The sequence below is a fragment of the Patagioenas fasciata genome, chromosome 1 (assembly GCF_037038585.1).
Source record: "Patagioenas fasciata isolate bPatFas1 chromosome 1, bPatFas1.hap1, whole genome shotgun sequence".
Lineage (NCBI taxonomy): Eukaryota > Metazoa > Chordata > Aves > Columbiformes > Columbidae > Patagioenas > Patagioenas fasciata.
In genome coordinates this window covers 116,963,836-116,990,197 of record NC_092520.1, presented here as the reverse complement: position 1 = coordinate 116,990,197, position 26,362 = coordinate 116,963,836, and the positions used below count along the sequence as shown (strand labels likewise).

Sequence of the window (26,362 nt, the reverse complement as noted above, 5' to 3'; positions counted from 1 at the left end):
CAGAACTTCCCATGTGCAAAAGGCCATTGAAAATTAGGAATGTTCTGTTACCACTGTTATCATTGTACTCTCACTATCCCATCACCTATGAAACAGCTTCCTTCTAAAGAAAGAGGTGAGGATGGTCACAAAATGGGTGAATATTTTGGATGACTCTTTAGTGAGGCTCAGTCAGTTTATGGCATATGAGATTCTAACTCAGATATTTACCAGAATTTCTAATGTTTATGCTAACTAACTGTTCAGTGTTGCTGTTACTGGACCAAAACAGCAAGAAAAGTTTTGCAGGGAAAACAAATACCTTTTGTTAGGCCAACAATGATAGCTGCAAAAATTACACAAGTCTTTAGAGCACATAAACCGATCTTCAAATTTATACATCAAGAAATGGCAACAGCTCTAACAAGCCACCATTTCTACAAGATGATAATCCTGTGTGATCTATTTCATGTGTTTTCCCACTGTGCACAACGGCTTCTGTCTTATTGTTTATCTTTTTCAGGAAACATGTTTGAGAGATGACTAATGGAGTGTTAATTGTGCTCTCCAAGGCCTTACATTTCATAATTCAAAATACACTATGGTAAAGTTGCAAACAAAAGAGGTGGAATGAGAGTGCAAGCTATGTGTATGCTGGTACAGTTTTTAGGATATTTTCATGTTATCTGGCTACACTGAAAGATGGCGAATGCTTATTTGAAAACCTATGGATAAATACAACCCAGGTTTGGTAAAATAGTCCTTGCAGTTCTTTATTTCTGCTCTGTGCAAATCTGTGAAAGGTACGGTGTGAAATGCCTTCGTAAACTGAAGTCTTTGAATGATGAAGAGATCCTGAAACAAAACTCCTTCTAGAAATCCCTCCACAAGATTTCCACCATAAAAATGTGGTCACAGTGGAAGTGTTTGTCGTGTGCTCATATTTGTCAAGTGTCCATATCTGTCATGTATTATAATGAAGATTACATAGATAAAAATCACAAGCACAGGCTAAAATTAGCGAACAGATCTTTCTTTTAACAGTGTATAGAATTAGTATCTACTATAATCCTAGGAAAATCCAGGAAAGATAGGAGTGTAGATGTTGAAGGAAACCCAAGGTTTCTCAGTTTCTTGGACAAGGATTTGACTACCTGGGACACTTATCAGACTGAACTCTTTATAACTGTCTCCGAAGGTGGGAATTTCAAAATGTTTCCAAGAAAAATAACACATCGTTCAACCGTTCTTACAGTTACAAAGTTTTCTTAGTATCTCACCTAGAGCTTGCTTGGAGTAAGTTAACACTATTATTTCTCATAGTAACCTCAGCGAACCTGAAAACCCACTGACCACTGTCTCTGTAATGACTTCTACACTTCTGATTAACTGTTTAGTACTTGACCTTTTTTCCTCAGATAGAACAAATTCATCTTCAAACTTCAACTTATCCTTCAAGGTTATCTTTCCTAAAATACTTCACTGGATTCTTTTCAATTTATTTGTGTTTGGGCCTGGCTGTAAAAACAGTAATTGTCTCCATTATCTCCATTACATTGCTTCAAACAACACTGACGTGAATAGATACCAAGTGATAATGTTTTGTTTGAAATGGCATCATGTTGTTAACTTGTACAACTCCTACTCGTTCTTCACTAATAATTTGCTTTACGTGTATTCAATTTATTTATTTTGAATATAATTCTTGCATTTGTATTTATTGAACGCATTTTTAAAAATTTACAATCATTTAATCAATCTGCAAAGATCACTCGGAATTGCAATTCAGTCCTACATGCTTTAAACACTTTCAGTTTCATATTTTTCACATATTTTCAAAGTGTCTTCTCAATACCTGATGGTCAAGATGAATCCAGTTGACATGTTGTCCTGGTTTTGTTAAAAACAAGACCAGTTTCTCTTTTATCAAATTTCCTTTTGGCTAAGTTCTTCTAAGTAACTGCACTTTTCTGAAGCTAGATACATGTTTTGGTAGACATAGCAATGGAATGCAAGGTCGCTGACAAAAATGTACATTGAGTATTTGCAAGGAGGAGCAAACTGAACAGGTGACTAAAACTGACCAACTAAGTATTCCATCCCATCCACATCATAACACCATATAAAACTGGGAGATCATGAGGGTCTTGCTCTCTCTTTGACCATGACCAGCATCTGGGGAGAACCCTGCCTGACGGCTCTGCTATCTGAGGCATGGTGACAAACAGAATCCAGTTCCGGTTTGCTGTAGAGTCCAACTCAGGACTTATGGGTGCCTGCTGTGCTGCTGCCGGAGCAGCGGATGCTGAACTGCTGGGAATTCCAAGATTGGTTTTGTAGATTTTGTATCATTGTCTTTATTTTGTTAGTAGCATTAGTAAAACATTTTTAACTTTTTCCAACTTGTAAGTTCTCTCTTTGCCTCTCTTTGCCTTCTTATTGCCTTTCCTTAGTGGGGAGCTGGGAGTGGGGTGGGGTGGCTCAGAAGGGGGAAAGAGGAGGGGTGTGACAAAGCATCTGCCACAGTTTATTGTCACCTTGAATTAAATGGTGACTGTCCTGGTTTTGTTAAAAAACAAGTTTCTCTTTTAGTGAATTTGCCTGTCAGCTAAAGCCTTCATATTAGCTGCATTTTCCTGGAGAACCAGACACATGTTTTGGTAAACCTAGCAATGGAATGCAAACTTATTGATAAGCACGGATGGACATCTCGCGAGAGGGGTATGTGAAACTGGTGACCAAGAAACTGACCAACTGTGTATAACATTCCATTCACGTGAACACTTCATATAAAAGTGGGAGATCACGAGGATCTCGTCCTTTTGCCTTTTCTCTTTTTCCTTTTCCCTTCTGCTTATGGCCAACATTAGAAGAGGACCTTGCTAGTTGTCCCTGCGAACTGAAGCCTAGTGAGAGACTGAATCCAGCTCCGGTTGGCTACAGAGTCTAATCCAGGACTTTGGGTGCTGGCTCTGCAGTTGCTGAGACTTACAAGATTGGTTTTGTATATTTTGTATTATTTTCTCTATTCTTATTAGTAGCATTAGTAAAACATCTTTAATTTTTCCGACTCTGTTCTCTCTGTCCTTCTTTCCGTCCTGATGGCCTGTCCTTAGTGGAAAGGGGGGAAAGGGAGGGGAAAAAGCGGGAAGTGGGGGGGAGAGGAGGTTAACAATACATCTGCCAGGGTTTGATTGTCACCCCGCAATCTAAACCCTTGACAGTGACACATGTCCTCCTAACTGACAATCAGTACTTCTCTTTAAATGTTTTGAAAACATCTGTTCTCCCACTTTATGGTAGATAAATCACATTTCTTTAGTTTGGACATGAGAACATTCTGTATGACTATGTACAAACTTCTGCTACAGTATGATATACCATACCAAGTTTCTCCCTTCCCATGCTCTGGACTAATTACTTTTGTGAGAAGGTAACTAGTTTTCTCTTATATGATTTGTTGTGGAAACTTCCAGAGCAGCTGCTTCTTATCGCTGTGTTATTCTACAGATGCTCTTAGATTGATTGTTTAGTAATGAATTAAACAAAATACCTCCCTTGATACCAGGGTTTGGCTGTTTTATGTTTCCTCAACTACAACTTTAGCAATTTTTCAGCCTTCTTGTACCTCAATTTGCCTTCATGAGCTTTTGAAGATAATCACTAAAACACAAAAGTGAACTGGCCAGTGTTTTAAAAATTCTATCAGATCTTGATGACATGAATACTCTGTTTAATTCCCTGCTTTTGACTTTTCTGGCCTATATTCCCACCTCAATTTTTGTTATTAGTTGTTGTGTTAGGGATATGGTCACAGTGATCTTCTTTTTGTGAAGGCTCTTAGTGCCATGGCTCTTAGTGCCATGATCTAGTAAATGGGCTGAAGTTGGACCAAGGGTTGGACTTGATGATCTCTGAGGTCTTTTCCAACCTAGCCAATTCTGTGATTCTGTGATTCTGTGATTCTGTGAAGGCCAAATAAAAAATGTATGTACAACTTCAGTCATTTGCAACCTACGCAGCTATAATAAGACATCTTGTTACTCTGCTTCTCCAAAGAAGACACCAAACAAATCTTTTTTCTCCATTTTCAAAGCAAAAAGCAAGGAATAGCAAGTTTTCCTTTTCATGGAAAGCATCCAGAACCTCCTTTGACTGATCAAGTAAAAATTGTGAAACTTTCTCAATCGAAGAGCAAACACCCAACACCTCTCAATATCAGAAAAGGAACAAGCTCCATTGTGTTTGACTGCATGGCTCCTGCTTGGCCTGAGAGATGAATGAAGATCTCTGTAAAAAAAAGAAAATTAATGAAGTGTTGTGTCCTTGCAATAATGTAAATTTGTCATTAATTTATTAAACACAACTTGCAGATAAGTACATGGCAATAACGGAAGAGGTTATGATTTAAATTCAGTGTTCTATGACTGCCTTCATTTGATTGATGATTCAGCACTTGGAGTAACATGTAGATTCAGGCCTAAGAATAGAAGTCCTGGAACAGACTTGGTTTCCTCATGAACTTATTTCTTTCTACTAAAGGAACTCAAGAGGGATATTCTGGACAACTAGTATCTCGGCAGAGACAGAATATGACAGACAGTACCTATGGCCAAATGTGATATTTGTTAAGCTGTAGTTACACTTACTTTGGAAGAGAATAATATTTTATAGCTATCTCATTGGGATTATGTCTTCATAAAAGTGGTAAACACAAATGTCATGAAAATTATAATACATTAAAAATGTTAAGTCCAATTCCATGCGTATTTTGCAAGCATGTGAGTCTTTAACTTGAATTAGGAAAAGGTCTTCAGCCAAATCTTTCATTTCTTCTGCCTCCAAAAACTTCCACTGACAGCAGTGGAAACTCTGGATTAACGAATGAAACATTATCAGATTCTTTATTTGATCCCAACAGATCAAGTATTTGATTTTGGCTTCTATTTTCTTCCCTTAACATTAAAAAATAATCTGCTTAATATGGAAATATATAGAAGTCATTCATCATCCAAGAATATCTCTGAATTCACGTAAGTGTTAACTGAAGACTGGACAGGCAAATGAATAGAAGTGCTTGATTCCTACTCCAATGCTAAAATGCCGACTTCAGACTCTTTTAAAAGAAATACTGTTATTAAAAATTGTATCATCATTTTCCAAGAAATACTATAAAATAAAAAAGTGCTAAAATTACGTAAAGGAATTAATCTGTGACATGTCCAAGGCGAAAAGCCAGATTAGAAAAGATCACATGAGCAATCTGGTTAAAAATCTTGAGTACTTCTTCCTGTCTTCATCAACTGCTCTTACAAGCAACTACATCCCTGCCAAATATATATGCACATGTTTCACCTTGAGCACTAATTTGCTGATTAAGAGCCCAAGGGTTTAAACGATAAAAGAGAAATTAAGACAGAATTAAGTGTTATTTAATTAGGCCATATCTGCAACTTTAATAAATGCTTGTGTACAAATCACAACTTTTAGCCTGCACTGACTTTTTAAAAATAAGTTTTATAAAATATTCTATCACATAAATTATGGCACTTGTATCTTCAACAATGTCCTTGTCTGTGTCACTTCATTCAAAATGAAAAAATAAAAACAAAGCTCTTATTATCATATACTAAAATATGAGCATAAGTTTTATGAACAATCAGAACTTTAAGTATTCAGGAATATCTCAGAGCATCCATATGTTTTAAAGGTGAGTTAACATTTGCAAAATACTGATTGAAGTAATTTGTTGAAACATGGGCATATTCAGCATCTTGTAGCAATTATTTCTATATCATAAGTGATAGATCTCATTAAAATTATGTATGGTAACCAATAAACCATCCTTGAAAAAGTATTGAAACTGTAAATGAATCCTGAAATATACATACAGAAGTGTTAAGTATTAGGAAATCATGTTTAGAAAGGTAAAGAGTATGTATTACATTGGTTTTTGACTTAACTTCATACTTGCATTGTTTGGAGTTCCCTATTTTCTCAAAACAAAATGAAAACCACAGTGAATATTTTTTGGAAAACATTTTTTATTATAAAATGTACAGTATATTGACCTTAATATTATAAAACACTGTAATGTATCAGAGTCTTGTAAAGACCAATAATTTATAAAATGAGACCATGTTCATTGTTACTCTTTCTAGTCTCATAGTCTGATTTAAAAATATATATAAAATATATAATGAATGATTTGACTGTAGCATCCTTAGTAGTTGGAAAGAGTTTGTTCATATGTTAAGGTAACTAATGTCTGCATGTACTTTTATTAAAATAGATCACTCTTATCTGCTAAGTTAGTCTTTCATTCTGAAGAGCTCAGAAGAACGAACAAAAAGGTTAGTAATCATATTGTATAAGGCTACATTATGTAAAAGCGCTGCAGGATGTAAAGAAAATTATGTTTTACTAAAGCACTTCTATCACTGCAGCTCATTTATTAACAGTTAATACTTCTTTGGTACTTTTAAGGTGCTTGTTAGAACAAGAAATAGCTTTGGACTATTGACAAGAATAGAGGACTTAAGGTCTCAGGTGCTATTGGATAGCATGAAAAACCACACTACACTGTCTTAATCATTTAAAGACCTTTTTCAATGCGTTAGTCTCCTCAGTTTCAGTATGTCCACTGCGTCCTTTTACTGCAGAGACCTACTGCCATATTGAGTATAAAAGTAATGCACTTTGCATGAAAATAGGATTAATCCTATTTTTTTTTTTTCCTGCCCTCAGTCTTTCTGGCTTTGTTGCAAGCAGTATTTTCCTTGTTGTACTCACTTGGCAGTGACTTGATGACTAGTATCCAGCCAAAGGCATTTGTTTTAGTGTTAGAATATGTGTATGTAGGTTGTTTTTGTATCGCTGCCTAGTATATTTTTAGCAGTACATTTGTAGAAGCCCGCATCCCTTTGAGTAGACTGCTGGATGACTAGTGACCCCTGAGGGTGGAGGAATTTGTTTCCATACAGACGGGACTGAGCTCCTGTTGTCAGATGTGATTTGTCTGGAAGCTCCCATGTTATTTCTGCTTTAGGAATCCCAATGGCCATGCAGTTCAGCTTTACTGAATTTCCAGGCCTGGCATAAATGACGGGTGCGGGCTCACTGGTGATCCTGGGAGGATAGGCTATCACAATGACGGGCACATTCATAACAGAAGTGCCATACTCTGTGGACACCTTGCACAAGTAAGTGCCTCTGTCAAATACAGAAGCCTCACGCACCGTCAGTGAGCCATTCTCCAGCAGGGAAAAACGACCTACAGCTTGGGGGGCATCCAGAACCATCCCGTTCGGCAGTGTCCAGGAGATCTGTGCCTGTTGGCTTGGCTGGGTGACACAATGGAGCTGCAGAGTTTCTCCATTGATGATGCTCACCAGGTTGTTGTACTGGTTGGTGATTTCTGGCCTGATTCCCACCTTCAGGAAGACTACTCGTTCCACATAACCTCCTGGGTTTCTGGCTGTACAGCGGTAAGTCCCAGCATCCCCAGCAGAGAGGCTGCTGATGTGTAAGATCCCATCCCTCATATGGTAAAATCTGTGCAAACGGCTGCCACCCAGCACTTCAGTGCCATTGGGAAGGATCCAGCTTGTGCTGGGCTTGGGGTTCCCCTGGACTGAGCAGTTCAGATTGATGCTGTGTCCAGCAAAGGCAGTGATCCTTTCACTGATAGGGTCTCTGAAGGAAGGTTTCTCCAAATGGTCTGTGACGAGGAGCTGCACAATCAGTCTTGCTTCCCCTCCTTCATTCCGTCCAATGCATATGAGCTGCACCGCGTCTGTCTGCCTCACCCCTCTGATGTCCAACGTACCATTGCGATGCACAGTGATCCTGTTTCCATAGTAGGGAGCTGGCAGGATTACTCCTTCTGGAAAAGCCCATAAGACCCGTGGAGCAGGGATGCCTTCAGCTTTGCAGTCAATAAGTTTCCGGCTGCCCCTGATGGCTGTCTCCCTCACAGATGTTATTGCACTGAGATGACCATTGATTCTGGGAGACTGAACATTAACATGGATCCAGACAATTTTCCGATCTTCTCCAGCACTGTTTCGCACTACGCAAGTATAGTTACCACTGTCAGATCTTTGGGCCTTTTGGATGAGGAGAGTGCCATCCCTGTATACTTGGTATTTGTCAGATAGTGCAGGAATAGGCCTGTTGGTTGGGGAGAGCCAGGTCACTTTGGGAGTGGGTTCTCCCTTGGCTTCACATGCTATGGTGGCAACATCACCATAGGGTACATTAATAATGACATATGTTTTGTTCTTGATGGTTGCAGGTTCAGCCACTACTTTGACCCGCACTTTCATCTCATCCTTTCCAATCTGGTTCTCAGCATAGCAGGTGTAGTCCCCTTCCTCTCTCAGTCCAACGTCATTGAAATACAGGGTTCCATTATCGAAGACCACATATCGCTTCGTCCGGCTGCCGCTGTCATCTGACTGCATGAAGGTATTGATCATGCTGCCATCTGGGAGACCCCATGAGATCTCAGGATTGGGCAGACCTGTGGCTACACAGTCAACTTTCAGGTCTCCTCCATATTTGACCTTGTGGTTATTCTCGTTCTTATGTTCTATTTTTGCTGGTTTCATCATCACATTCACTTTGAGGAGCACATAGTCATCTCCAATCTTATTGCGGGCCACACATAAATAGTCTCCTGCATCTTTATCTGTAACTGAGTGGACAACCAAAGTCCCATTGCTGAATACTTTGATTCTAGTCTCCAAGCTACTGTAAGGAAAGAAAAAAAAAGAACAGAATGTGAGTTGCAAAATCACATTTGAAGAATTAATTAGTGAGTGAAACTTGGGGAAACAAGCAAACAAACACACAAACAAACCCCACACCTCAACAACACTGAAAAAAAAAGAGAGGAGCGTTGCTATTGTTAGACAATTAGATTATCTGAGATGTCCAAGATATTCACCACCAAAAAGCAAATGGAAGAAACAATTTTACTAATTTGTAATCAAGCAATTCTATTCCATTCAATGACTTTAATGATGTTTTTGACCATTTAACAACCATGAAATACCAAATGATTGTAATTTTGACTCTTTTGACTGCATATAACATATTTTGTAACATTCGAATATGGGATCACTGAATTATATACTCCACACAAAACTATATGTGCCATAAATATGGAGTGTGGCACTTGAGTCCTCAGCTAAAAACAAATCAAGATGAGCAACTTTTAGCAACAGGTATAACATTTTAAACCTTAGGAATAAACACAAAGAAACAAAATATCGCTAAGATTTGAAGTATGGAAAAAAAGATTTTCAATGTGCTGGAAAGCTATTATTACTTTCCACTCCATTATGGAATTGGCGTACTGTGGTCAAAACTGATTTCCCCCAGTTTTCTCCCCAAAGATCTCCTGTATTTGAAATACAACTTTCATAAAGATCAGTATTTTGTTGCTATCACTATGAAGCATAAAATGAATTTGGTATTTTGTGCTATCTACAGGCTACTTAAATATATTTTTGTCGACATGAAAAAATGATGAATATGTTTAGCTATTAAGGAAATTGTTGACAATTGTGCATTTTAACTTCAGTACATTTCTCATCTGCCTATAGTTCTCGAAGAGTGAGTAATGAATAAATAGCAGAGTAGAAAATATGTTTTCAGCAGAGTCTTAGGACAGTTATTGTAAGTTTTGAGAAGTGGTATTTTACTAAATGTTTTGAACACTGGAGAAGCTATTGTTTTAGGCATTTATATGCAACTGGGTTACACAGACCTTCTTGCAAGGTAACATTTCTTTAAATAATGATGTTAAAATGATCATGCTTACTTAAATAATTATACAATTATTTCTTTGCCTTGCATTTAATGTGTATAATGATTTATATAACAGATAAAAAAACCTGAGTTATTTCATTTCTCCTGGGGAAAAGCAGGCACCTTTGCAACTCTGTGCAGATTAAGCACTTCAGAACAAGTAGCACACAAGCTGTATATATTAATTTTGCCATTGGACTTTTTACTACATTTACAAGTGGCTGTAAAAGCCAAATAGAGGCAGCTTATCCTAAACACTTGAAGCTGACTTTTCAAGATTACTACTGTTTTCAAGAAAATTATGCTAAGTTATGACTTGGCTATCTTATAATTTCAAATTCTTCCTTAAAGTTTGGCGGCCTCATTCAAATCTCTCAGAAGTCAAGAATTAAATTTGTACAGATAAGAATGGTCTTTTCTCTAAGTTCACCTAAACTGTGACTTAGCTGTGACACCTCAGATAGTAACTTACCTGTGCAGGGAATCGATCATCCTTTTGGAAGGCAACCTCCATAATATCCGAGGCCAGGGGTCACCAGAAGCACTACAGTCCAGATGCAGGATGCTGCCGTATGTTACATCTGTCCTCTGAGGAGAGCTCCCAGTGATCTTAGCATTAGATGCATGCTTCTTCACATGGAGTTGTATCGTTCTCCTGGCAGCTCCCACCATATTAGCAGCAATGCACTCATAGGTCCCACTGTCCTTGGGTGAGATGTTGCGAATATAAAGAGTTCCATTGGGAAAAACAAATAGATTTCCATTGACAAACTGAGAAGGTCGGATTTGTGTGCCATCAAAGACCACCCAGCGGATGCTGGGAGAAGGTGCTGCTTTGGCAGTGCAGTGGATGTTAATGCTGCTACCAAGGGGCAAAGACACATTCTCTTGCTTATCCTGCTGGATGATGGGGGGCAAGGCTGCAATGTGCAGCCTCACTGCAATGCTGTCAGCCCCTGCAGCATTGCTTGCTATGCATTTGTAAACTCCTCGGTCTGAAAAAGTTGCTTGCTTGATAGACAAGGTTCGATTTTCATGAAGCATTATTCTGCTTTCTGTGGTGGTGACTGTCTGCAAAATCTTCCTATCTGGGAAAATCCATGAAATATGTGGACTTGGAGTCCCACTAGCCTGACATTCCATTGCTATTGTCTCTCCAAAATAGACTGTGACATCTCTATATCGGGAAAGTAAGATTTTGGGCTGGTGGGCTACAACTGTGAGCACAATGATCATCTTATCTATGCCATGCAGGTTCTGAGCTGTGCACAAATACTGTCCACGATCCTGAAGCTGAACATTTCGGATAAGGAGGGTACCATTATTCCAGACTTCAAACCGTTGTAACCTGGTGTTGGCTGTCATTAGAGCCCCTGGGAAGGTGAGGGAAAAGGAAGAAATGGAGAGTCAAAGGGTTTAAGACATATGTGATTGCATTGGAAAAGTTTTATGTAAGATTTTAGATTTACTTAACACCAACTACAACTTCAGATGGATCATACAACATCTATTGATGTCATGTCTTTGTTTTCTTTCCACTGCAGAACTAACCATACTAGCTTGCAAGTGTGTGTGGTGCAAAAACTTTTAAGTGCTTTATGCCTTAGAATATTTATTAAATCTTTACATAATTTCTCTTTTCATTTTGCTTACGGAGATGACACACAGAGCAATATTTCAGGCAGCACTGTTAACAAACCCATACTCACAAGTGCTGTCATCATAAATTCTAACTGTTGTGAATAATCGGTGTTGGCTGCTATTCCCTCCTCAAAAAATAAACTCATTAAATGGTAGAGGTTTTCTTTTATTACAAGAAATACTGCCAAGTTATTTTTACCTGTAATGATTAATTGCAATTAGTCATATTTTATCTATAAAGATTAAAAGAGACAGAAATTATTCTTCAGTATTTTTGACTATTCCTGCAGCCATGTTGCAATTCTATGCAACAACCTACGGGTTTTGTACCCTTAAAAAAACATGTGGAAGAAAACATTTTTCTCTGTCTTACCTGTAGAGACTTTTGTCCAAGTTATAAAAGGCTTGGGTTCCCCTACTGCATCACAAGGGATAAAAGCATCTGTTTCAGCAAGGATGGATATACTCTGAGACCCTCTTGTGATAATTTTAGGTCTTTCTCCATGCATCCTGAAATTAGTGGAAGACTGAATTACAGTCAAATTGTGTGGCATAATAGCTCCCACGTAAGGCACAGATGGGCCTTTTTGATGATGATGATGGGCATTTTTAAAAGGATGAACTGTAGTGAATATCTGTGGTCCTGTGCGCTGAGAGACAAAGGCTGGAGGGGTAATCTTCAAAATTGCTGGTGGTGGTGATGTGGTGCTTGTGGTGTGTGGTTCCAGTGGAGGCACTGGAATAGCTGTAGCTTTCTGCACTGTAATTCTAGTAGGGAAGACCTGGGCAACCTTCTTCCCATTTGTGTCTTTTGGGACTAGCTGACTAGGGACCACTGGTTTAGGACGCACACTTAAGTGAGGGAATATCCTTGTTCGATTGAAAAGGAATGGCATTCTGGAACTGGGATAATGAGGGATTCCTTGATTTGGTAGTCTTCCTGCTGTGCCTCCATTATCTGGAACATAATTATTTCCAAAAAATCTTGAATTAATATTGTATCTGTTCTGAGCCTGATTATCAAACTTGCTTCCAGTGAATGAGTTTGTTTTGTGAAATGGAGAGGCTCGTGTTGGTGTAGTTGTTTCTCTATGAGAGGCAAAAAGTTTTTTGTCCTGGATGGTATGTGCTGCATATGCTGTTATCTCTGGTTTGTTTGTGTAGTGAAGAGGCTGGTGTGTTATAAAATAGTGAAATGAACCTTGTGTTACAATATATGGAGGCTTCACTGTGCCTCTTACTGGAACACGTTTTGGAGGCACAACTGGCAGTCTTTGGTTTAGGCTTGGTATTATTCCAGCAGGTGGATGGGGAAGGTTTGGATTTAGCACTAAACTGTTGTTTGACTTGCTACTATACAACTCTTTGAATTGCTCCTCTTTTGACTGTACGCTAATCCTGTTTTGGCTAGAGGAAGGAGTAGGGTGTACATTCTGTCTTGAGCTCACTACTGTTTTGTCATGCTCTGCTTCAACTTGTTTTGGTTCTGGGAACCTTTCCTGATCGAAGGTATTACTTTCCTCAGTGGTATAATGAAGAGAAGGATGTGAAGTGCTTGAAATGGAAGAGGGAAGAGTAGCAAGTTTTATAAATGGAATAAAGGCAGTGGATGTAGTCAAAGGCTTTTCAGTTGTCTGCAAAGTGGGATAATGATGAAATACATGTGATATAGCTTCTTTTTTATCCAAGGAAGACGGCTTTGTCCCAGTCTGAGAAACAACAAGTTTCTTTGTCTCTCTAAGTAGAAAAGTCTGAGTTTCTGTTTTGCTAAAGGAGGAGGACAAAGTAATCATCTCATGATGCTGTGGTGGCTCAGTTATTTCTGGCAATTCTGATGATACTGTGGGCTTCCGTGGCTCCTTTGAAACTGAGAGGTGCTTAAAAACTTCCTCTGTGCCTACAGGAACACTTAAGTGAGTCATAGTGGGATATATTGGCTGGAATGTTCCAGTGGTTGTTTCATTAACCACAACTTCTGAGTCAAATAGGATAGGATCTTCTTGAGATTCTGGTTTTGTAGATAGTATGAAGCTGTTCATATGCTCAGGAGAAGTTGTGCTTGATTGTTCTGCCTTACTATCCATAGTTTTAGAATCTGGTTTAATGCCCTTCTGCTCAGATTTATTGTCTAATAAGTGGTATGCCGGCAATTCACTTTGCTCTGGTTTCAGAGCTGTACTTGATTCTTCTGTGGGAACTGTGTCATGTACAATATATGATGATAAAACGGTGACAGGTGCAGTCACTGAAAGTGCCAAGGTTTCAGGACCAGTAGAATGTGTCACATGTTTTGCTTCAGGTGGAGAAACAGTAGGCCTAAAGAAGGAAGTTGTGACCACCTCCCTGATTTTGGTAATTTTCTCTAAGACAACTGGATCGGTAACTAATGAAGGAGTGTATTCTATATACTCCTCTTCCTTAGCCTGTATTTTGATGTTGTAATTAAGATCAGGACTTTCAAGAGTTGCAGAAGAAGTTTTAGTCCCAGCTTCAACTTCAGGAATCCTTGGAATGACAGGCATTCCTTCTGTGGTTAAAACAACAGGAGGGAAAGGCTTCAGCCTTTGTCGAATTCTGTTTGGCCTCAATCTCCTTCTCCCATAAGGCCTTTTTCTAGCATGCTGAGTAACAAGTGAAGGTGTGGTCTTTCTATAAGGGGTTGTCGTTGTGGCCACAGTAGTCAATCTACTGATGGAAGAAGCAGTTTTTATTCCCCCGGCTGTTTTATGAAGAGCATTAGTGCTTGCCAAAGTTAACCTGAGATCTGGTTTTGGAGTAGCCAGGTTTCCACGTTCTTTTCCCTGAAAACTCTCTGCATAACTGCTGGATATGCTTTCTTGAGTCACTATATTCCTGTGGGTTTCAGGTTTTTCCTTGCTCTGAACGCTGATGGGTGTGACAGCTGGAAAACTTGTACTTAAGCCTGCCATTTCTGTCTGATCTGTGGATACTTCTTTGTGCTGATGTACAAAGTCATTACTCTTTTCTGTAACAAATGGAGAAACGGATGAAGAAACGGTAGTTGTGCCTACAGAATCTGTTGGGATGATCTCATCCAATTGAGAAGGTGTTAAAAGCATGGTGTCAACACTCATTGGGTCCACTTTATTTAACTTCACACTTGTCTCCAAGATGCTGTGAAGATCCACAGCCTGAGATTCAGCTAAGACAGTAGCATCAAGTGGTAGTTCAGCAAAAGCAGAATATTCCTCTGATGTAGAAGATATAGCTCTATCTACATTTTCCACTGTGAATGAACTGCTCTGAATATTAGGAGAGCTCATTACAATTCGTCTGGTTAGAGGTTCTTCAGTGACAGTATGAATATTTTCTTTGACTACAACTGAATCATCAGTCCTGAGATGAAGATGCTGCTGGCTTTGTGGTTGCACAGTTGGAGAGACAGGAGTCAAATATGGACCCGATACAGGGACTTCTACAGAGTAAATACTTGGAGGTGTTTCTAAAGCCCTGTGGTCAGAGAAGTGTTCAGTTTCTGATTCTGTTAATACAGACTGGACTGAAAATGCTTTAGTGTTGTAGGAAGCAGTGACTGAGAATGGCTCAGATGATGCGTCACCCACATCACCCACAGGTGATGCGTCAGCAGAGGAATCTACCTCATCAGCTGCTGCCTTTGAAAGTGGAGGGCTGGCTACTGGATGAGGGACTGGAGTAGTTTTCTGCATGACTGATGGCAATGCAGTTGTTAAAGAAATGGCTGTAGCTGTTGTTGTTCTAGGAAGATTCTTCCCACGGACCTTTGCCAAAATGTCAGCCCAATGTTGTGGGTTAATCTGCTTGTTTGCCATATTAATTCTCCTTCGAGATTCAAATACTCTCCGGCCTTCTGCAACATTGCTGTCTTGGGTTCTATCACTACTTTTCCAAATTTTTATTTTCCTTCTGCCTTTCTTCCCCTTTTTAATTTGAGTCTCTGACACCTGGTCACTTTTTTGTTTAAAGGATATTTCTCGGTCTTTCAGGTGGTTCTTTCTTCGTGGGAACTCATCCACCCCTCCTGCCCCTGATCCATCTCCATCATCTATGACTCGCCCTCTTGTTTTTGATGAACTTTTTGAGCCTGGGCGCTTTCTTAGTTTTATCCTTTTAAATGACCTGTCAGACACCATTTTATTTACTGTGACCCTTACAACAAGCTGATCTGAACCCTGCTGATTGACAGCCACACATCTGTAATGGCCACTATCACTGACGTGGCTTTTTGGAATAATCAAAGTACCATTGTGCAACATATAACCTTTTGAAGAGTTTGATAAATCATTAAGGAGCTGGCTGTTTGGAAGAATCCAACTCAACTGTGGCTCTGGGATGGCAACTGCATTACACGGCAAAACTATTGGATCGCCAACATTTTTTTCAACTTTCAGTACATCTGCATCAGCTACCTGAATAGCTGGAGGCTGCACTAGAAGTCTGTAGGCCATTATGTCTACATCATCTCTCACTTGGGCAATGCAATGGTACAAACCACCATCAGTGTAACTCACTTCTTTGATTGTCAGCTGGCCGCTACTGAGAATGGAAAACTTGCTATCTTTTTGATTAAATGGTGCCTGCAGTTTAGTCCCATCTGGAAAGAGCCACTGAACAGAGGGGCTCTCAGAGGCTTTCACACTGCAGCTCAGCTGACACTCTGACCCTTCCACCACGCTCTGTGCCATCCTTGTGCTCTGGTTTTGCTCTATCATTACCCAGTTTCTCTGCTGCCTGGTGTCTTTGGTACGAATTGTCTGAGAAAACACAGTAAAAAAAGAGAGCACTACTTTTTTCCCTGTACTCTGGCGCCTGTTTAATTGGATATTTATAAGAGGTTGCATCACCCAGGAAGGCTCAGCCAGTATTTGAGCTTTTACACCTGTGTAGTAAAGAGCATCATAATCTGAACCTTGCCTGTACCGATAGCTCATTTTAGGGTCTTTGCTGAGCATAAGTTCCCTCTCTAATTTGACAGGGACTTCACTGTAATAAGCTATAAGCTTCCACAATTTTTCATAGTTTTCTCGATTCATTGGACATTCAAAATCCAGTGAAATGGTAGCATTTATATCAATCTCCTGAGTCTGCATTTGATTCCAATGAATTTTGGTAGAGCCTGTTGGTTTTTTGATTTCACAGTTCAGGTGGACTACATTGCCATGCTCATCAGTCATATTCAGAGTAATGTTCCATGGAGAGGACCGAAGCTCTTCCAGAGGGGTTTCATAACTGTCATCATCATCTTCATCTTGAGTGCTGCTATTCTGCCTCAGTGAGGACTGAATGACAGGTTTCCTACAGGAAATATCTTTCAAGTTTTGAATGTCTTCTTTATGCAGCAGTTTTGGGCTGTTGCACTTCGGACAGAGCTGTCCCCCTTCATAGGCTTTGTCCTTTTTGCATTTTAAAACACCTGTAAGAAAAAAACAAATTAAAAAAAAAAGAGAGAACTAAAGATAGGTAAGCTGAAGAACTCTGTTCTAGAGTTAGAGATTTCTCATAGGTTTGAAATGGACCACATGAGGAACATATTATGGCACATGACACATAAGTCAAGGCTTTTAAAATGGTACCTCTTTGTTTTCTCAAACTGACCCACATTTCCTCTGACTTCAATGAGAGAATTGAATGCTCCATTCTGCTGAAAATAGATTCACTTCCTCTGACTAAAATGTCTAGAGATTGAAGTGTTCAGAGCAACATTTTGTAAGTGAGAAAAAAAGCTATACTGTGTCAAAGTCTGCATCTGTTTAGTGACAGCTTACCCATCTAACTTGTGGATCTAACTTGAAGAGGATTGGGTCCTCTCAGCTTTCAAACATGACCTGAGAAATACCAGACTTCCTCAGTAAATAATCTATTAAGCTTTTTATTTTTCTCTATTCATTAACAACAGTACTGGCAATACATAAAACATTCTATTGTAGCTACTAAAATCTGCTGAATAGTTCCTGCACTTACGAGCCATTTGTCTTCCCTGACCTCTGAAATAACTCTAAACTCTGTAATGATAAAATAAAACGTAAAATAGAGAAAAAGGGCTAAACCAGGAAATTATCGCCTTGACTCCTCTCTTCTGACAATGCCAGAAAGACTCTTGTCTGCAAAATAACACATATATTTAGTACATTGTTCTGCTCACTACAATGTCAAATGTCCCCTTAAATATTTAGTTTGGAAACATGTTGTAAATAAAATGTATTCCAGTTATTCTAGGAATGTGTCACGCTGAACACTCCTGAGGAATGAGGGATCTTTTAATGAATGAACAAGATACGGGTGGGTTATAAGGCAAAATGCTAGGAGAAGGGGGAAAGAGGGGTAAAATTTCATACAAGTTTTAATAAAAAAAATTTGTGCTTTGATAGTCTGATAGAGCAATTTTCTTGAGAAGTTCTTACAAAAAGAATATTTACTGAACCAGTCTATCACTTGCAGATTCAAACGCAATGTTTAAAAGACAAGGAAAGCATACTTCATGACAGAACTGGCCCACAATCAATTTGGCAGTGTCCACACTGGTGATCGATGAAACAGCACTTTTTTAACACTTTGTGGACAGAACTCCTAAAGAAGTTAACCTTATATAAAGATACTCAATTGAATAAAAATGGTAACATGCCAACATGGTGCAAGGAAAGAAAGTTCATCTAATATTTAGTTGTTATAACTTACAGTGCAACTGAAGTACTCTTAAGAGACATACTCATTTGGATCAAGGAGAATATGTCAAAATATTAAAGTTTGAGTCAGTTAAGTATGATATCAAAGCAAAGTGCCTCAGTTTGGTCAGGAACACTTAGATTACACACTCAAGTATCACACACTCTCAAAAGTATTGTCCTATAGCTAAGTGCAAAACTGCAATTAATTACATATTCTAAGATGACAAGATCCACCATCATCCACCACACATGCACTAAATCATTATCTAAACCTTGTGATTCCTGACTCATCTGAGACATCTTCAGTTGCAATGAGATGAAAATTCCTCTCCAATATTTAGCAGCTTCTCTGGTGTAACACCAGTCCCTCTGGCCTACTACAGTAAGCACTTAATTACATTGAGGTGGGATTGGTGACCTGAGATGCCTAAATCAAAAATTCACACTCAAAAACTCCCTCATTTAGTCTATTCCTGATGTAGAGGCATCACAAAACTGGTTTTGGGGTTGTTTTGGGGTTGTTTGGGGTTTGTTTTTTTTTTTTTTCTGCAGGTGACCAGAAGTGTTCCAGCCTAACCAGTGTGATACTTATGTCACATCTCAGCCTGAACAAAGAAAGACTAGTTATTCTAGGAAAAAAAAAAATTGCGGGCTTGTAGGTCTTCTCTGAAAATATTTGAAATAGATTTGCTTCATTATAAAAGGAAGTTGTGGTCAATGAACAAACACAGGTAGACATGAAAGATGCATGAATATTACAAACAGCCTTAAAGTTAATAGCATTGAAGTTAAAAGACTCACCCTTTGAAACCTGATTTCCATTCCTTCCTTAGCCAAACAAGTTCAAATCCTATGTTCTCATCCTCCATGAGAGCACACAGTTACTAGCTTTGTTGGTTAAGGACAATTGTCAGCCCTTAGTCAAAGGTGTACTGCAGTGCAAAGGAACACACTAAGAGGTTATAACTTATCTCCTCCTTCCATCTATAAACTTTGCTATCACTTTTTCCATCTTGAATGCAACTGTTAGTTCCTTTGTTATCAAATACAAACTTTTAGCTAGTGACACACAACTGCTTCCTCTTTCCACTGCTCTTTAAATATTTATTAAATATTGCATTTATTGAATGGTAACAGAAAATAATAATGTACATAGATATCATGTAAGTAATAATACTCAGGAAATAACAAAATCATCTATATGCAGAACAGGGGGAAAAAAAAAAAAAGTCTAACATTATGTGATGAAGAACATTGGTATTTTTCTTCTTACCTCCAGAAATTTCATTCCATTCAAGAAGCCACTTCAAGCTGCAGTCACAGGCCCACGGATTCCCATGAAGATAAAGATTCTCCAGCAGTGGCATGCCTTGAAACATCCCTGAAGGCAAGGTCCTAAGAGCATTTTCAGATAGGTAAAGATGTCTTACTGTGGACAGTTTGAAATAATCAAGGACCATAAACGTTGAAAAGGTGTTGGGGTGAAGCTGCTGGAGCAAATTTCCTTCTAAGTGGACCAGTCTCAGAGAAGCTAATCCATTAAAAGCATTTGGATGAATGAACTCAATTCTGTTGTGGTCCATGTGCAGTCTCATTAAGCTTGAAAGTCCTCGGAGAGTATGGCCAGTTATGACTTTAAGCTTATTGTAACTAATTTTGAAAACCTTAAAAAAAAAAAAATAAAATCATTTTTGTTGGGTTTTTTTTGTTTGTTTTTTAATCTAAATCCAAACAGAATAGCATGCAGAACTTTTCTTCCCACATTCAAATATCCTTTCCACCACTGAAAAATTATATGCTGCTCAAAGAGGAAGAATACAGCTGAATATTAGTTGGCATTATCAAGCAGGACACAGGTGTAGTTAATAGATCTCAAATGTATTTGGGGGAAAATGGTAGCTTAATCCTAAGAAAGGCACTACAAAACCACTTGTATTTTGTCTTCTGTTATTCATTGAAATTACAATTTATGAAATTTAGGAAGATCTGAGCATTACCTGCAGAGACACAAGATCTTTCAAAGCACCATTAGGTATATTCTGAATGTCATTTCCATGTATCATCAGTAATTCCAGTTTTGTAAGTCCTGCAAAGGAGTTTTCATTTATAGACTGTATACTGTTAAACCTGGAAAAAAATCACATGTGCAGTTACATTTTATGCACTGACTGTAATGGACTACAAATGTAAAATTAGTACAACCTAACTTTCAGAAAAAATTGGAGAGATCTTAATGCATTGTCAAAGGGCCAGAAGTTACTGGAACATTTTTACAAGGCCAAGTATACTTAGTCCATGTTTATATTAAGGTTTCTTTTAACTCAATTTGTGGCACTTTAGCCATAATTCAGGAGTAAGAGCAATAAATAAGCATTTAAGTTCTAATAATTGTTAGTATGTTTTTCCATGCAGCTCAGTTTATGGAATGGTAATAAATTAATGGCTTGTAGCCAACCAATGATGTTATGGAGCCTGGCAAACTAGTAAGGCTGCAGTGTTGCCAAAACAGCATCTAGTAATAAATGAATAAAGATTTGGAGACAGGACATTAAAAAGGGATATCTTGCAAACAGCATGAGAAGCAGAAAGTCATATCTTGCTTCAGTTACTGTCACAACATGTAATTGGCTACATCAACTAATTACATAAGATCTAGGAACTGACCTTCTAGTTATTTCATTTGAGCCTAGAAACTCCTTTTAGAGATGGAATACAGAACATCTACTTTTTGAAAACAATTCAGTTTCACTTTGGACAAATAAATCAGGTTTTATTTGCCAAAATGGAAGCTTTAAGTTTAGCGGTCTAGCTCTACATTTGAGTTTTCCACATGTAGACATAAAACTAAATGTATGAGCTAATCTGGGCATGAAGTCTCTAAATTAAGCATCAACTTCTGAAGGTTTTTCCTATTTTAAACACTTTCTAGAAAAGAAGGGAAGAGACAACAAGAAAGTAAAATACTTTGAATATGGAGGAAATACTTTTAGATCCTCACCATTCTATCTATCTGAAGATTCTGAATTTTCTAAAAATTTAGGCCACTGTTTTGATACTTTTACTCCTACTACAGATCTAGTAGACTGATAGCAGTCATCTTATTAAAACTCCCTATTTTAACATCAGGCCTTCTAAGAAATATGAACTTCTCAAAATAAGAAATTTTCCTAAATTATTTCCAGGTAGGAAAATAATCTTTACCTCCCAATTATGTAGCATCAAAAAAGAGAAATGTGGTAAAAGTTCTTTTCCAAGATTAAAGAAATGCAACAGCAGACTGTTTTTAAGACACAACTCAAACAACGTCGTTTCACAGTGGTGAATTAAAATGACAGGATAGGACTTCCATGCTAGCAGTATCAAATGATGTACCTTTTTTAAAAAAACAGCCAAAACACCTGAGTAATGTAGAAGCCTACATCCCATTTTCAAAACAAATTCAGGGATAGGATTTGCCATAGAATGTTGATGTATGGGTGAGAGATGACTGCAAAAATGTGTGGTTTTGAACTTGTGAGAAGAGGGAGGCATTTTTTACTCAAAAGTGGCATGAAAGTATAGATTACTGTAATGCAGATTCACTGACTACAAGGGCATTTTGAGACTAAAATCAGGCTCTAGGTGAATAAAGTGCTGGTAAACAGACATTTTAACTACAGAGAAGCAAAAAAAAAAAAAGGTTCCTTCTGTCAGTGACTGTGTGATCAATCACAGCTTACAGGCCTTGGGGCAGTTCGAGTGAGTTCATAGCAGGTAGTGATGCAGCTCTGATATCAAGCAGAACAGGACCGTAAGTCTTGCACTGTGCCATCTCACATATTGACCCAACACAGCCCTTCTGTGATATGCAGCCTACCAGCTCTCCCTGCCTTCTCGTCTCATAATCTGGCAGATAGATGTGAGTGGGCAGTACCCTGGCAGAGGAAAGTGAGTTGGTGCCTGAGCAATCTCTCCCCAAAACACTGATGTTTGCTTATATTGCACTTAAGTTCCTTAAAAAGAAAACCAAAACCAAAATAAAACAAAAAACCCAAAAACCAAACAAACCAACCACCAAAAAAACCAAACCAACCAAACAAAACATTCCAAAGGCAATGAAATAACTTTGTTTTTACTGTATTGCTGTAAGTTATGCTGTATCTCATTGTTCTTCAAATGTTACCTGGCTCCATTATAGAATTTTACTCCTACTATATTTTTTTACATCAGGTGTAATAGTCAACTTTTAGTAGAAATCCTATAGTAGGTTTAATCCAATATGTATTTTTATACACTATAAAAGATTTCACATCCTGTTTGCCAAGAAGAACTGACACCGTGATATAAATATAGAGTGTTTCAAAAAGATGGACGCAATTTGAAATCACTACATCTCCACAATCACAAACTATCAATTAGTCTCTTGATCTTGTCCATACAGCAGGTGGAAGGGAACATAGAGCATTTATGAAGTTTACTAAAACTTGATAACTCATTAAACCATTTGTAAATTTTTGTGTAATTGTAATGAATTTCATACATGGTTTTTAGATACCCTGTAACTGAAAATAATTAATTGATAATAACAGTAACTTTTCTTTGAGACATGAAGGCTACACTGAAACTTTCTCCATGCCAGTAACCGCAGTGTTTGAAATACAGCTCCTGGAAGTAACCACCCATCTCTGCAATTCTACTTAAAAAGTATACACAGAGATCCCGGTACACTGCACGTGTGTGAAGCATTCCATCCAAGATTCCGCCCCAAGAACATTAAAAAAAAAAAAAAAATGAAACAACCCACCAACAAAAAACCAACAAGTATTTGCTACAAATTGCCGTACGAACCCAAAATTGATTCTTTCCACATGTTTGGAAATCCTTGCCGGCACGGCTGCCAGGGACCGAAAGGTGCAGTGGACCTCGGTGGGGAGGTAGCAGGCGCAGGGTGGGGGGCAGGACAGGGCGCCGGGTGGCAGCCCCAGCCCCAGCATCAGCACCACGGAGAGGGCCCCAGCTGCCGTCCCGGGGCCCATCCTGTCACCTCCCGTCGCCTCGCTTCTCCTGGGTCATCCCGGCAAAATGGTAAGGGGGAGAGGGGAAGAGAAGGGCGGGGAGCAAAAAAAAAAAAAAAGAGAGAGAGAAGAAAAGACAACTTTAAAAATCCCCATAAAAAGCTTTATATACCTCGTGATGCTCTGCAGGGTCGCGGAAGGTCTGTAGGCAATCAAGGCAAAGTTCAGTCGGAAAGAGGTTTTCTTTCTTCCACATCGTTTGCTACTCCAAATTTAACTTTCCCCCTATAATTCACTTCTACTTTTCTACTAAATACCAATTCCACTAAAGTTACACTGTCTCCCTATGGAAATAAACTTCACAGGTTTGGTCTATACGCCAAGGGCAGAACTAGTCTCACCTAAAAATTAGAAAACATCAAGGGAAGTATCTAGTTCAAGCAACTTGTCATGGCTCCCTCTACAGTCAATGAAAGAAGAAAAAGCTACCCATATTCATTTGAAGATGAATAATATCAGGCATCTACCTGATCGGATACCAACAAATCAGCCTCCTGAGGTCCCATTGAGCTAACTCACCTAGCCTAGCTGCCTAACTTTTAGACACGTCACTAACTTCCACCAGAGTAAAATTTGGCTTAATGAATCCCTTTCATAATTTCTATAAGAAATTATATCACTGAGAGAGAATGTGATGAAAGAAAGAATTGGCTGGTCATAGATTTGGACTCTGTCATCCTTTGCTATGCATTACTGTGCAGTGTCAGGTGTGCTTTTACACTGTAATCTTAACGAAACAGGAGCTATGAATGATCAGAATTGATTACACTTAACAGTTCATTTAGAAGCAGAATCACAGACCTCAGAGGAAATGTGAGCAAGAAAGTTTATATTTATAATCTTGCCTTGTCTATCAACACTCAGGTTCAGATTTTCTGAACTCTGTGTCTAAATCTGGGTAGCTACATTTGTGGAGAGTGATTTTAAGATGCACACTGTCCTAGGACAGACAAGAATACACAACTGTTATTGACCTTGAGCAGTACTCACTTATGAAAATAAAATAATTTATGTAGGTGTCTAATTACAGATTAAGCAGCCTAACTTTGGAGAAATTAATTTGAAATATCTCTGTTCTTATCCCTAGCATCACAAGAATTTGAACTCTTCAGATTAAAGCCATGAAAGAATGCAGTCTACTATTAGTAGCAGAAATTTAGTATTCCTGCTCTTTTATGACTGTGTGACAAAGATGGAAAGGCACTCAGTTCTACTTGATGAGTTCAATTAGTTATTGCTTTTAGTATAAAAGTCAGATTTTCTCAGATCTGCTAGCAATGAGACACACATTATTTTTTCTAAGACTGTCATGTGCAAACCATTACAGTTCAAAGGAGAGGCTCATCGGGATGAGGAGTTTTCTCAAATATCTGTGGTCAAGTTAATGAGACATCTACCATTGTTTACAAGACAAACAACTTCTGATTTGCTTAAGAATATTCGGGTGCTGTTTCCCTTAATGTTCTCTTTAATGAAAACTCCCTTCAAGAAACACCCTACTTATTTCAATTCTTTTTGGGAGGGGGCACTGCATGTTGTTACTGGAGGCACTCACTGAGGTTAAGAGGAAATTGCAGCGACTTGTGAGGGGCTGGGGAAGAGTAGCCCAGAAGGACTTAAAACGCATTGCCTGGGCGAGAAACGACGGCCGAGAGCGGGGCCCCCAACGCTCAGGCCCACCCCGCTCTACCAGAGGCTTGGCCGGTGAAACCCCTCGGGGCTCGGGCGAGGCCGGACCGGCTCCGATCTCCCCGCTCCACCGCTCGGAGGCACCCTCGAGTGCCCCCCCGCGCCACCTGCCATTGGCTGCCTCCGCCGCCGCCGCGCAGTGTGTCAGCCAATGGGCAACGGCTCAGCCACGGCCCGCTGGGGCGCGGCTGCGGATGGGCGGTGGGTGCGGTGGAGGCCGGCCGGGGGGCGGGGCGTGGGGCAGGGCGGGGGCGGGGCCTTGGGCGGTGGCGCTGCCCGAGCAGCTCCTGGCGGGGACCGCGCCCGCCCCGCGGGGAGTTTTGCGTGGGGAGGCGGTCGGCAGGTTCCGGCGGGGCACTGCCCCTCCCGCCGAGCCGGGCCGTGCGCCAGCCGCGGCCATGGAGGAGGGGGCTGGGGGTGCCGTTCCCCCCACCCGTGTTTCTTTTTACCACACCGGAGGGCAGATGCTTCTCATTAGCGAAGAATGTCCCCTCGGGGCGAGCAACGGGAGCGAAAGGCCTGAGGGCGGGCGCCGACACACGGCGACACGGCCCACGGGGCGCCGGACCGCAGCCAGCCAGGCAGCCGCGCCGCTCCCCTCCTCCTCCCGCATAGACCCGCGAAGGTGCCCCCGCCCCAAACCACCCTCACCCCCCAGCCGGACTCCGGCAGCCGCGACCGGCCGTGAGCGGGCTCCTTACCTGCGGCCGGGCGCGGAGGTCTCAGCAGGCGCTGCCCACTGCTCCCATGCCCCCGGGGGGCTGCGGGCGGCCGGCGGAGCGGGGCGGTGCGGCGGGCGGCCGGCGGCTACCTGGCTCCCGACCTCCCTTCCGGCACCGGCTCGCTGAGGCTCATCGCAGCCCACGGCAGCTCGCCTCGACACCTCCTTAGGACTCCCCATCGCCCGTCATCCTGCGGGATCCGCCGTCCTGGATGGGTCCGCCCTAATAAGCATAAGCGTTGCGGGGCAGCCAGGCAGGACACCGTCTGGGGTGTTTTTTTTGTTATTTTTGGGTTTTGGTTTGTTGTTTTTTTTTTCCCCCCAGTTACTGTTATTTTCTCGCCTTCTCTGGGTGCCCCCTGTCCCCGCGGAGAATCTGGGCGCCGCAATTCCTCAGTCCCGGCGGGAGCCGAGCGCGTCGCTCCGGGCGCTGCGGGATCTCCGTGGACGAACGGGAGGACGGGTGATGCCGGCGTCTCCCCGCTGTTTGAGGGGCTGCCTGGGCGCACAGTTCCTGCAGCGACAACCTACCGCCGCCTGCCGCGGCATGGAGACGAGGGACGCGGGGTGCCGAGGCGCCGCGCTCCGCCCGCCTCCCCGCGCCGGGCGCTGTGCAGAGCGAGGGCGCGGCGGAGCGGCTCCTCTTGCGGGGTGGGCGGCCCCTCGGCGGGGGGAGCCGCGGGCGGGCCCGCGTCGGGGGGGACGACTGGGGTGTGGGAGGTGGGCACCGGAGCCGTCGGGGGGGCCGCGGGAGCTGTGGCCGCAGCGGGGGAAGCCGAGCCCACGTCTGAGTCTAG

General features: G+C 40.7%; 1 protein-coding gene across 2 annotated transcripts; it reads right to left on the bottom strand.

The window, feature by feature from the left end:
- Positions 1–5,424: 5,424 nt before the first annotated feature.
- Positions 5,425–26,188, bottom strand: MXRA5 (matrix remodeling associated 5). Of its 2 annotated transcripts, none has more exons than XM_065855887.2 (7): positions 25,546–26,188; positions 22,929–23,144; positions 20,099–20,228; positions 19,375–19,765; positions 11,810–16,849; positions 10,268–11,168; positions 5,425–8,730 (listed from the first exon to the last, which is right to left on the bottom strand). In XM_065855887.2, the coding sequence occupies exons 1-7, from the start codon at positions 25,743–25,745 to the stop codon at positions 6,822–6,824; spliced, it is 8,787 nt and encodes a 2,928-aa protein (XP_065711959.1). In that variant the 5' UTR covers positions 25,746–26,188; the 3' UTR covers positions 5,425–6,821. The 2 variants fall into 2 exon arrangements, with proteins under 2 accessions (XP_065711959.1, XP_065711950.1); XM_065855878.2 differs by having other exon boundaries at positions 5,427–8,733; positions 25,546–26,187.
- Positions 26,189–26,362: the final 174 nt, after the last annotated feature.

What these genes read in the sequence shown, in the direction of transcription:
- MXRA5 (XM_065855878.2), bottom strand. Translation starts at nt 25,745, where the DNA reads ATGGGGAGTCCTAAGGAGGTGTCGAGGCGAGCTGCCGTGGGCTGCGAT. An exon ending in GTGGAAAGAATCAATTTTGG is followed by an intron (nt 20,229 to 22,928) that starts GTTCGTACGGCA and finishes ATTTTTTTCCAG; the next exon opens with GTTTAACAGTATACAGTCTA. An exon ending in AAGATCTTGTGTCTCTGCAG is followed by an intron (nt 19,766 to 20,098) that starts GTAATGCTCAGA and finishes TTTTTTTTTAAG; the next exon opens with GTTTTCAAAATTAGTTACAA.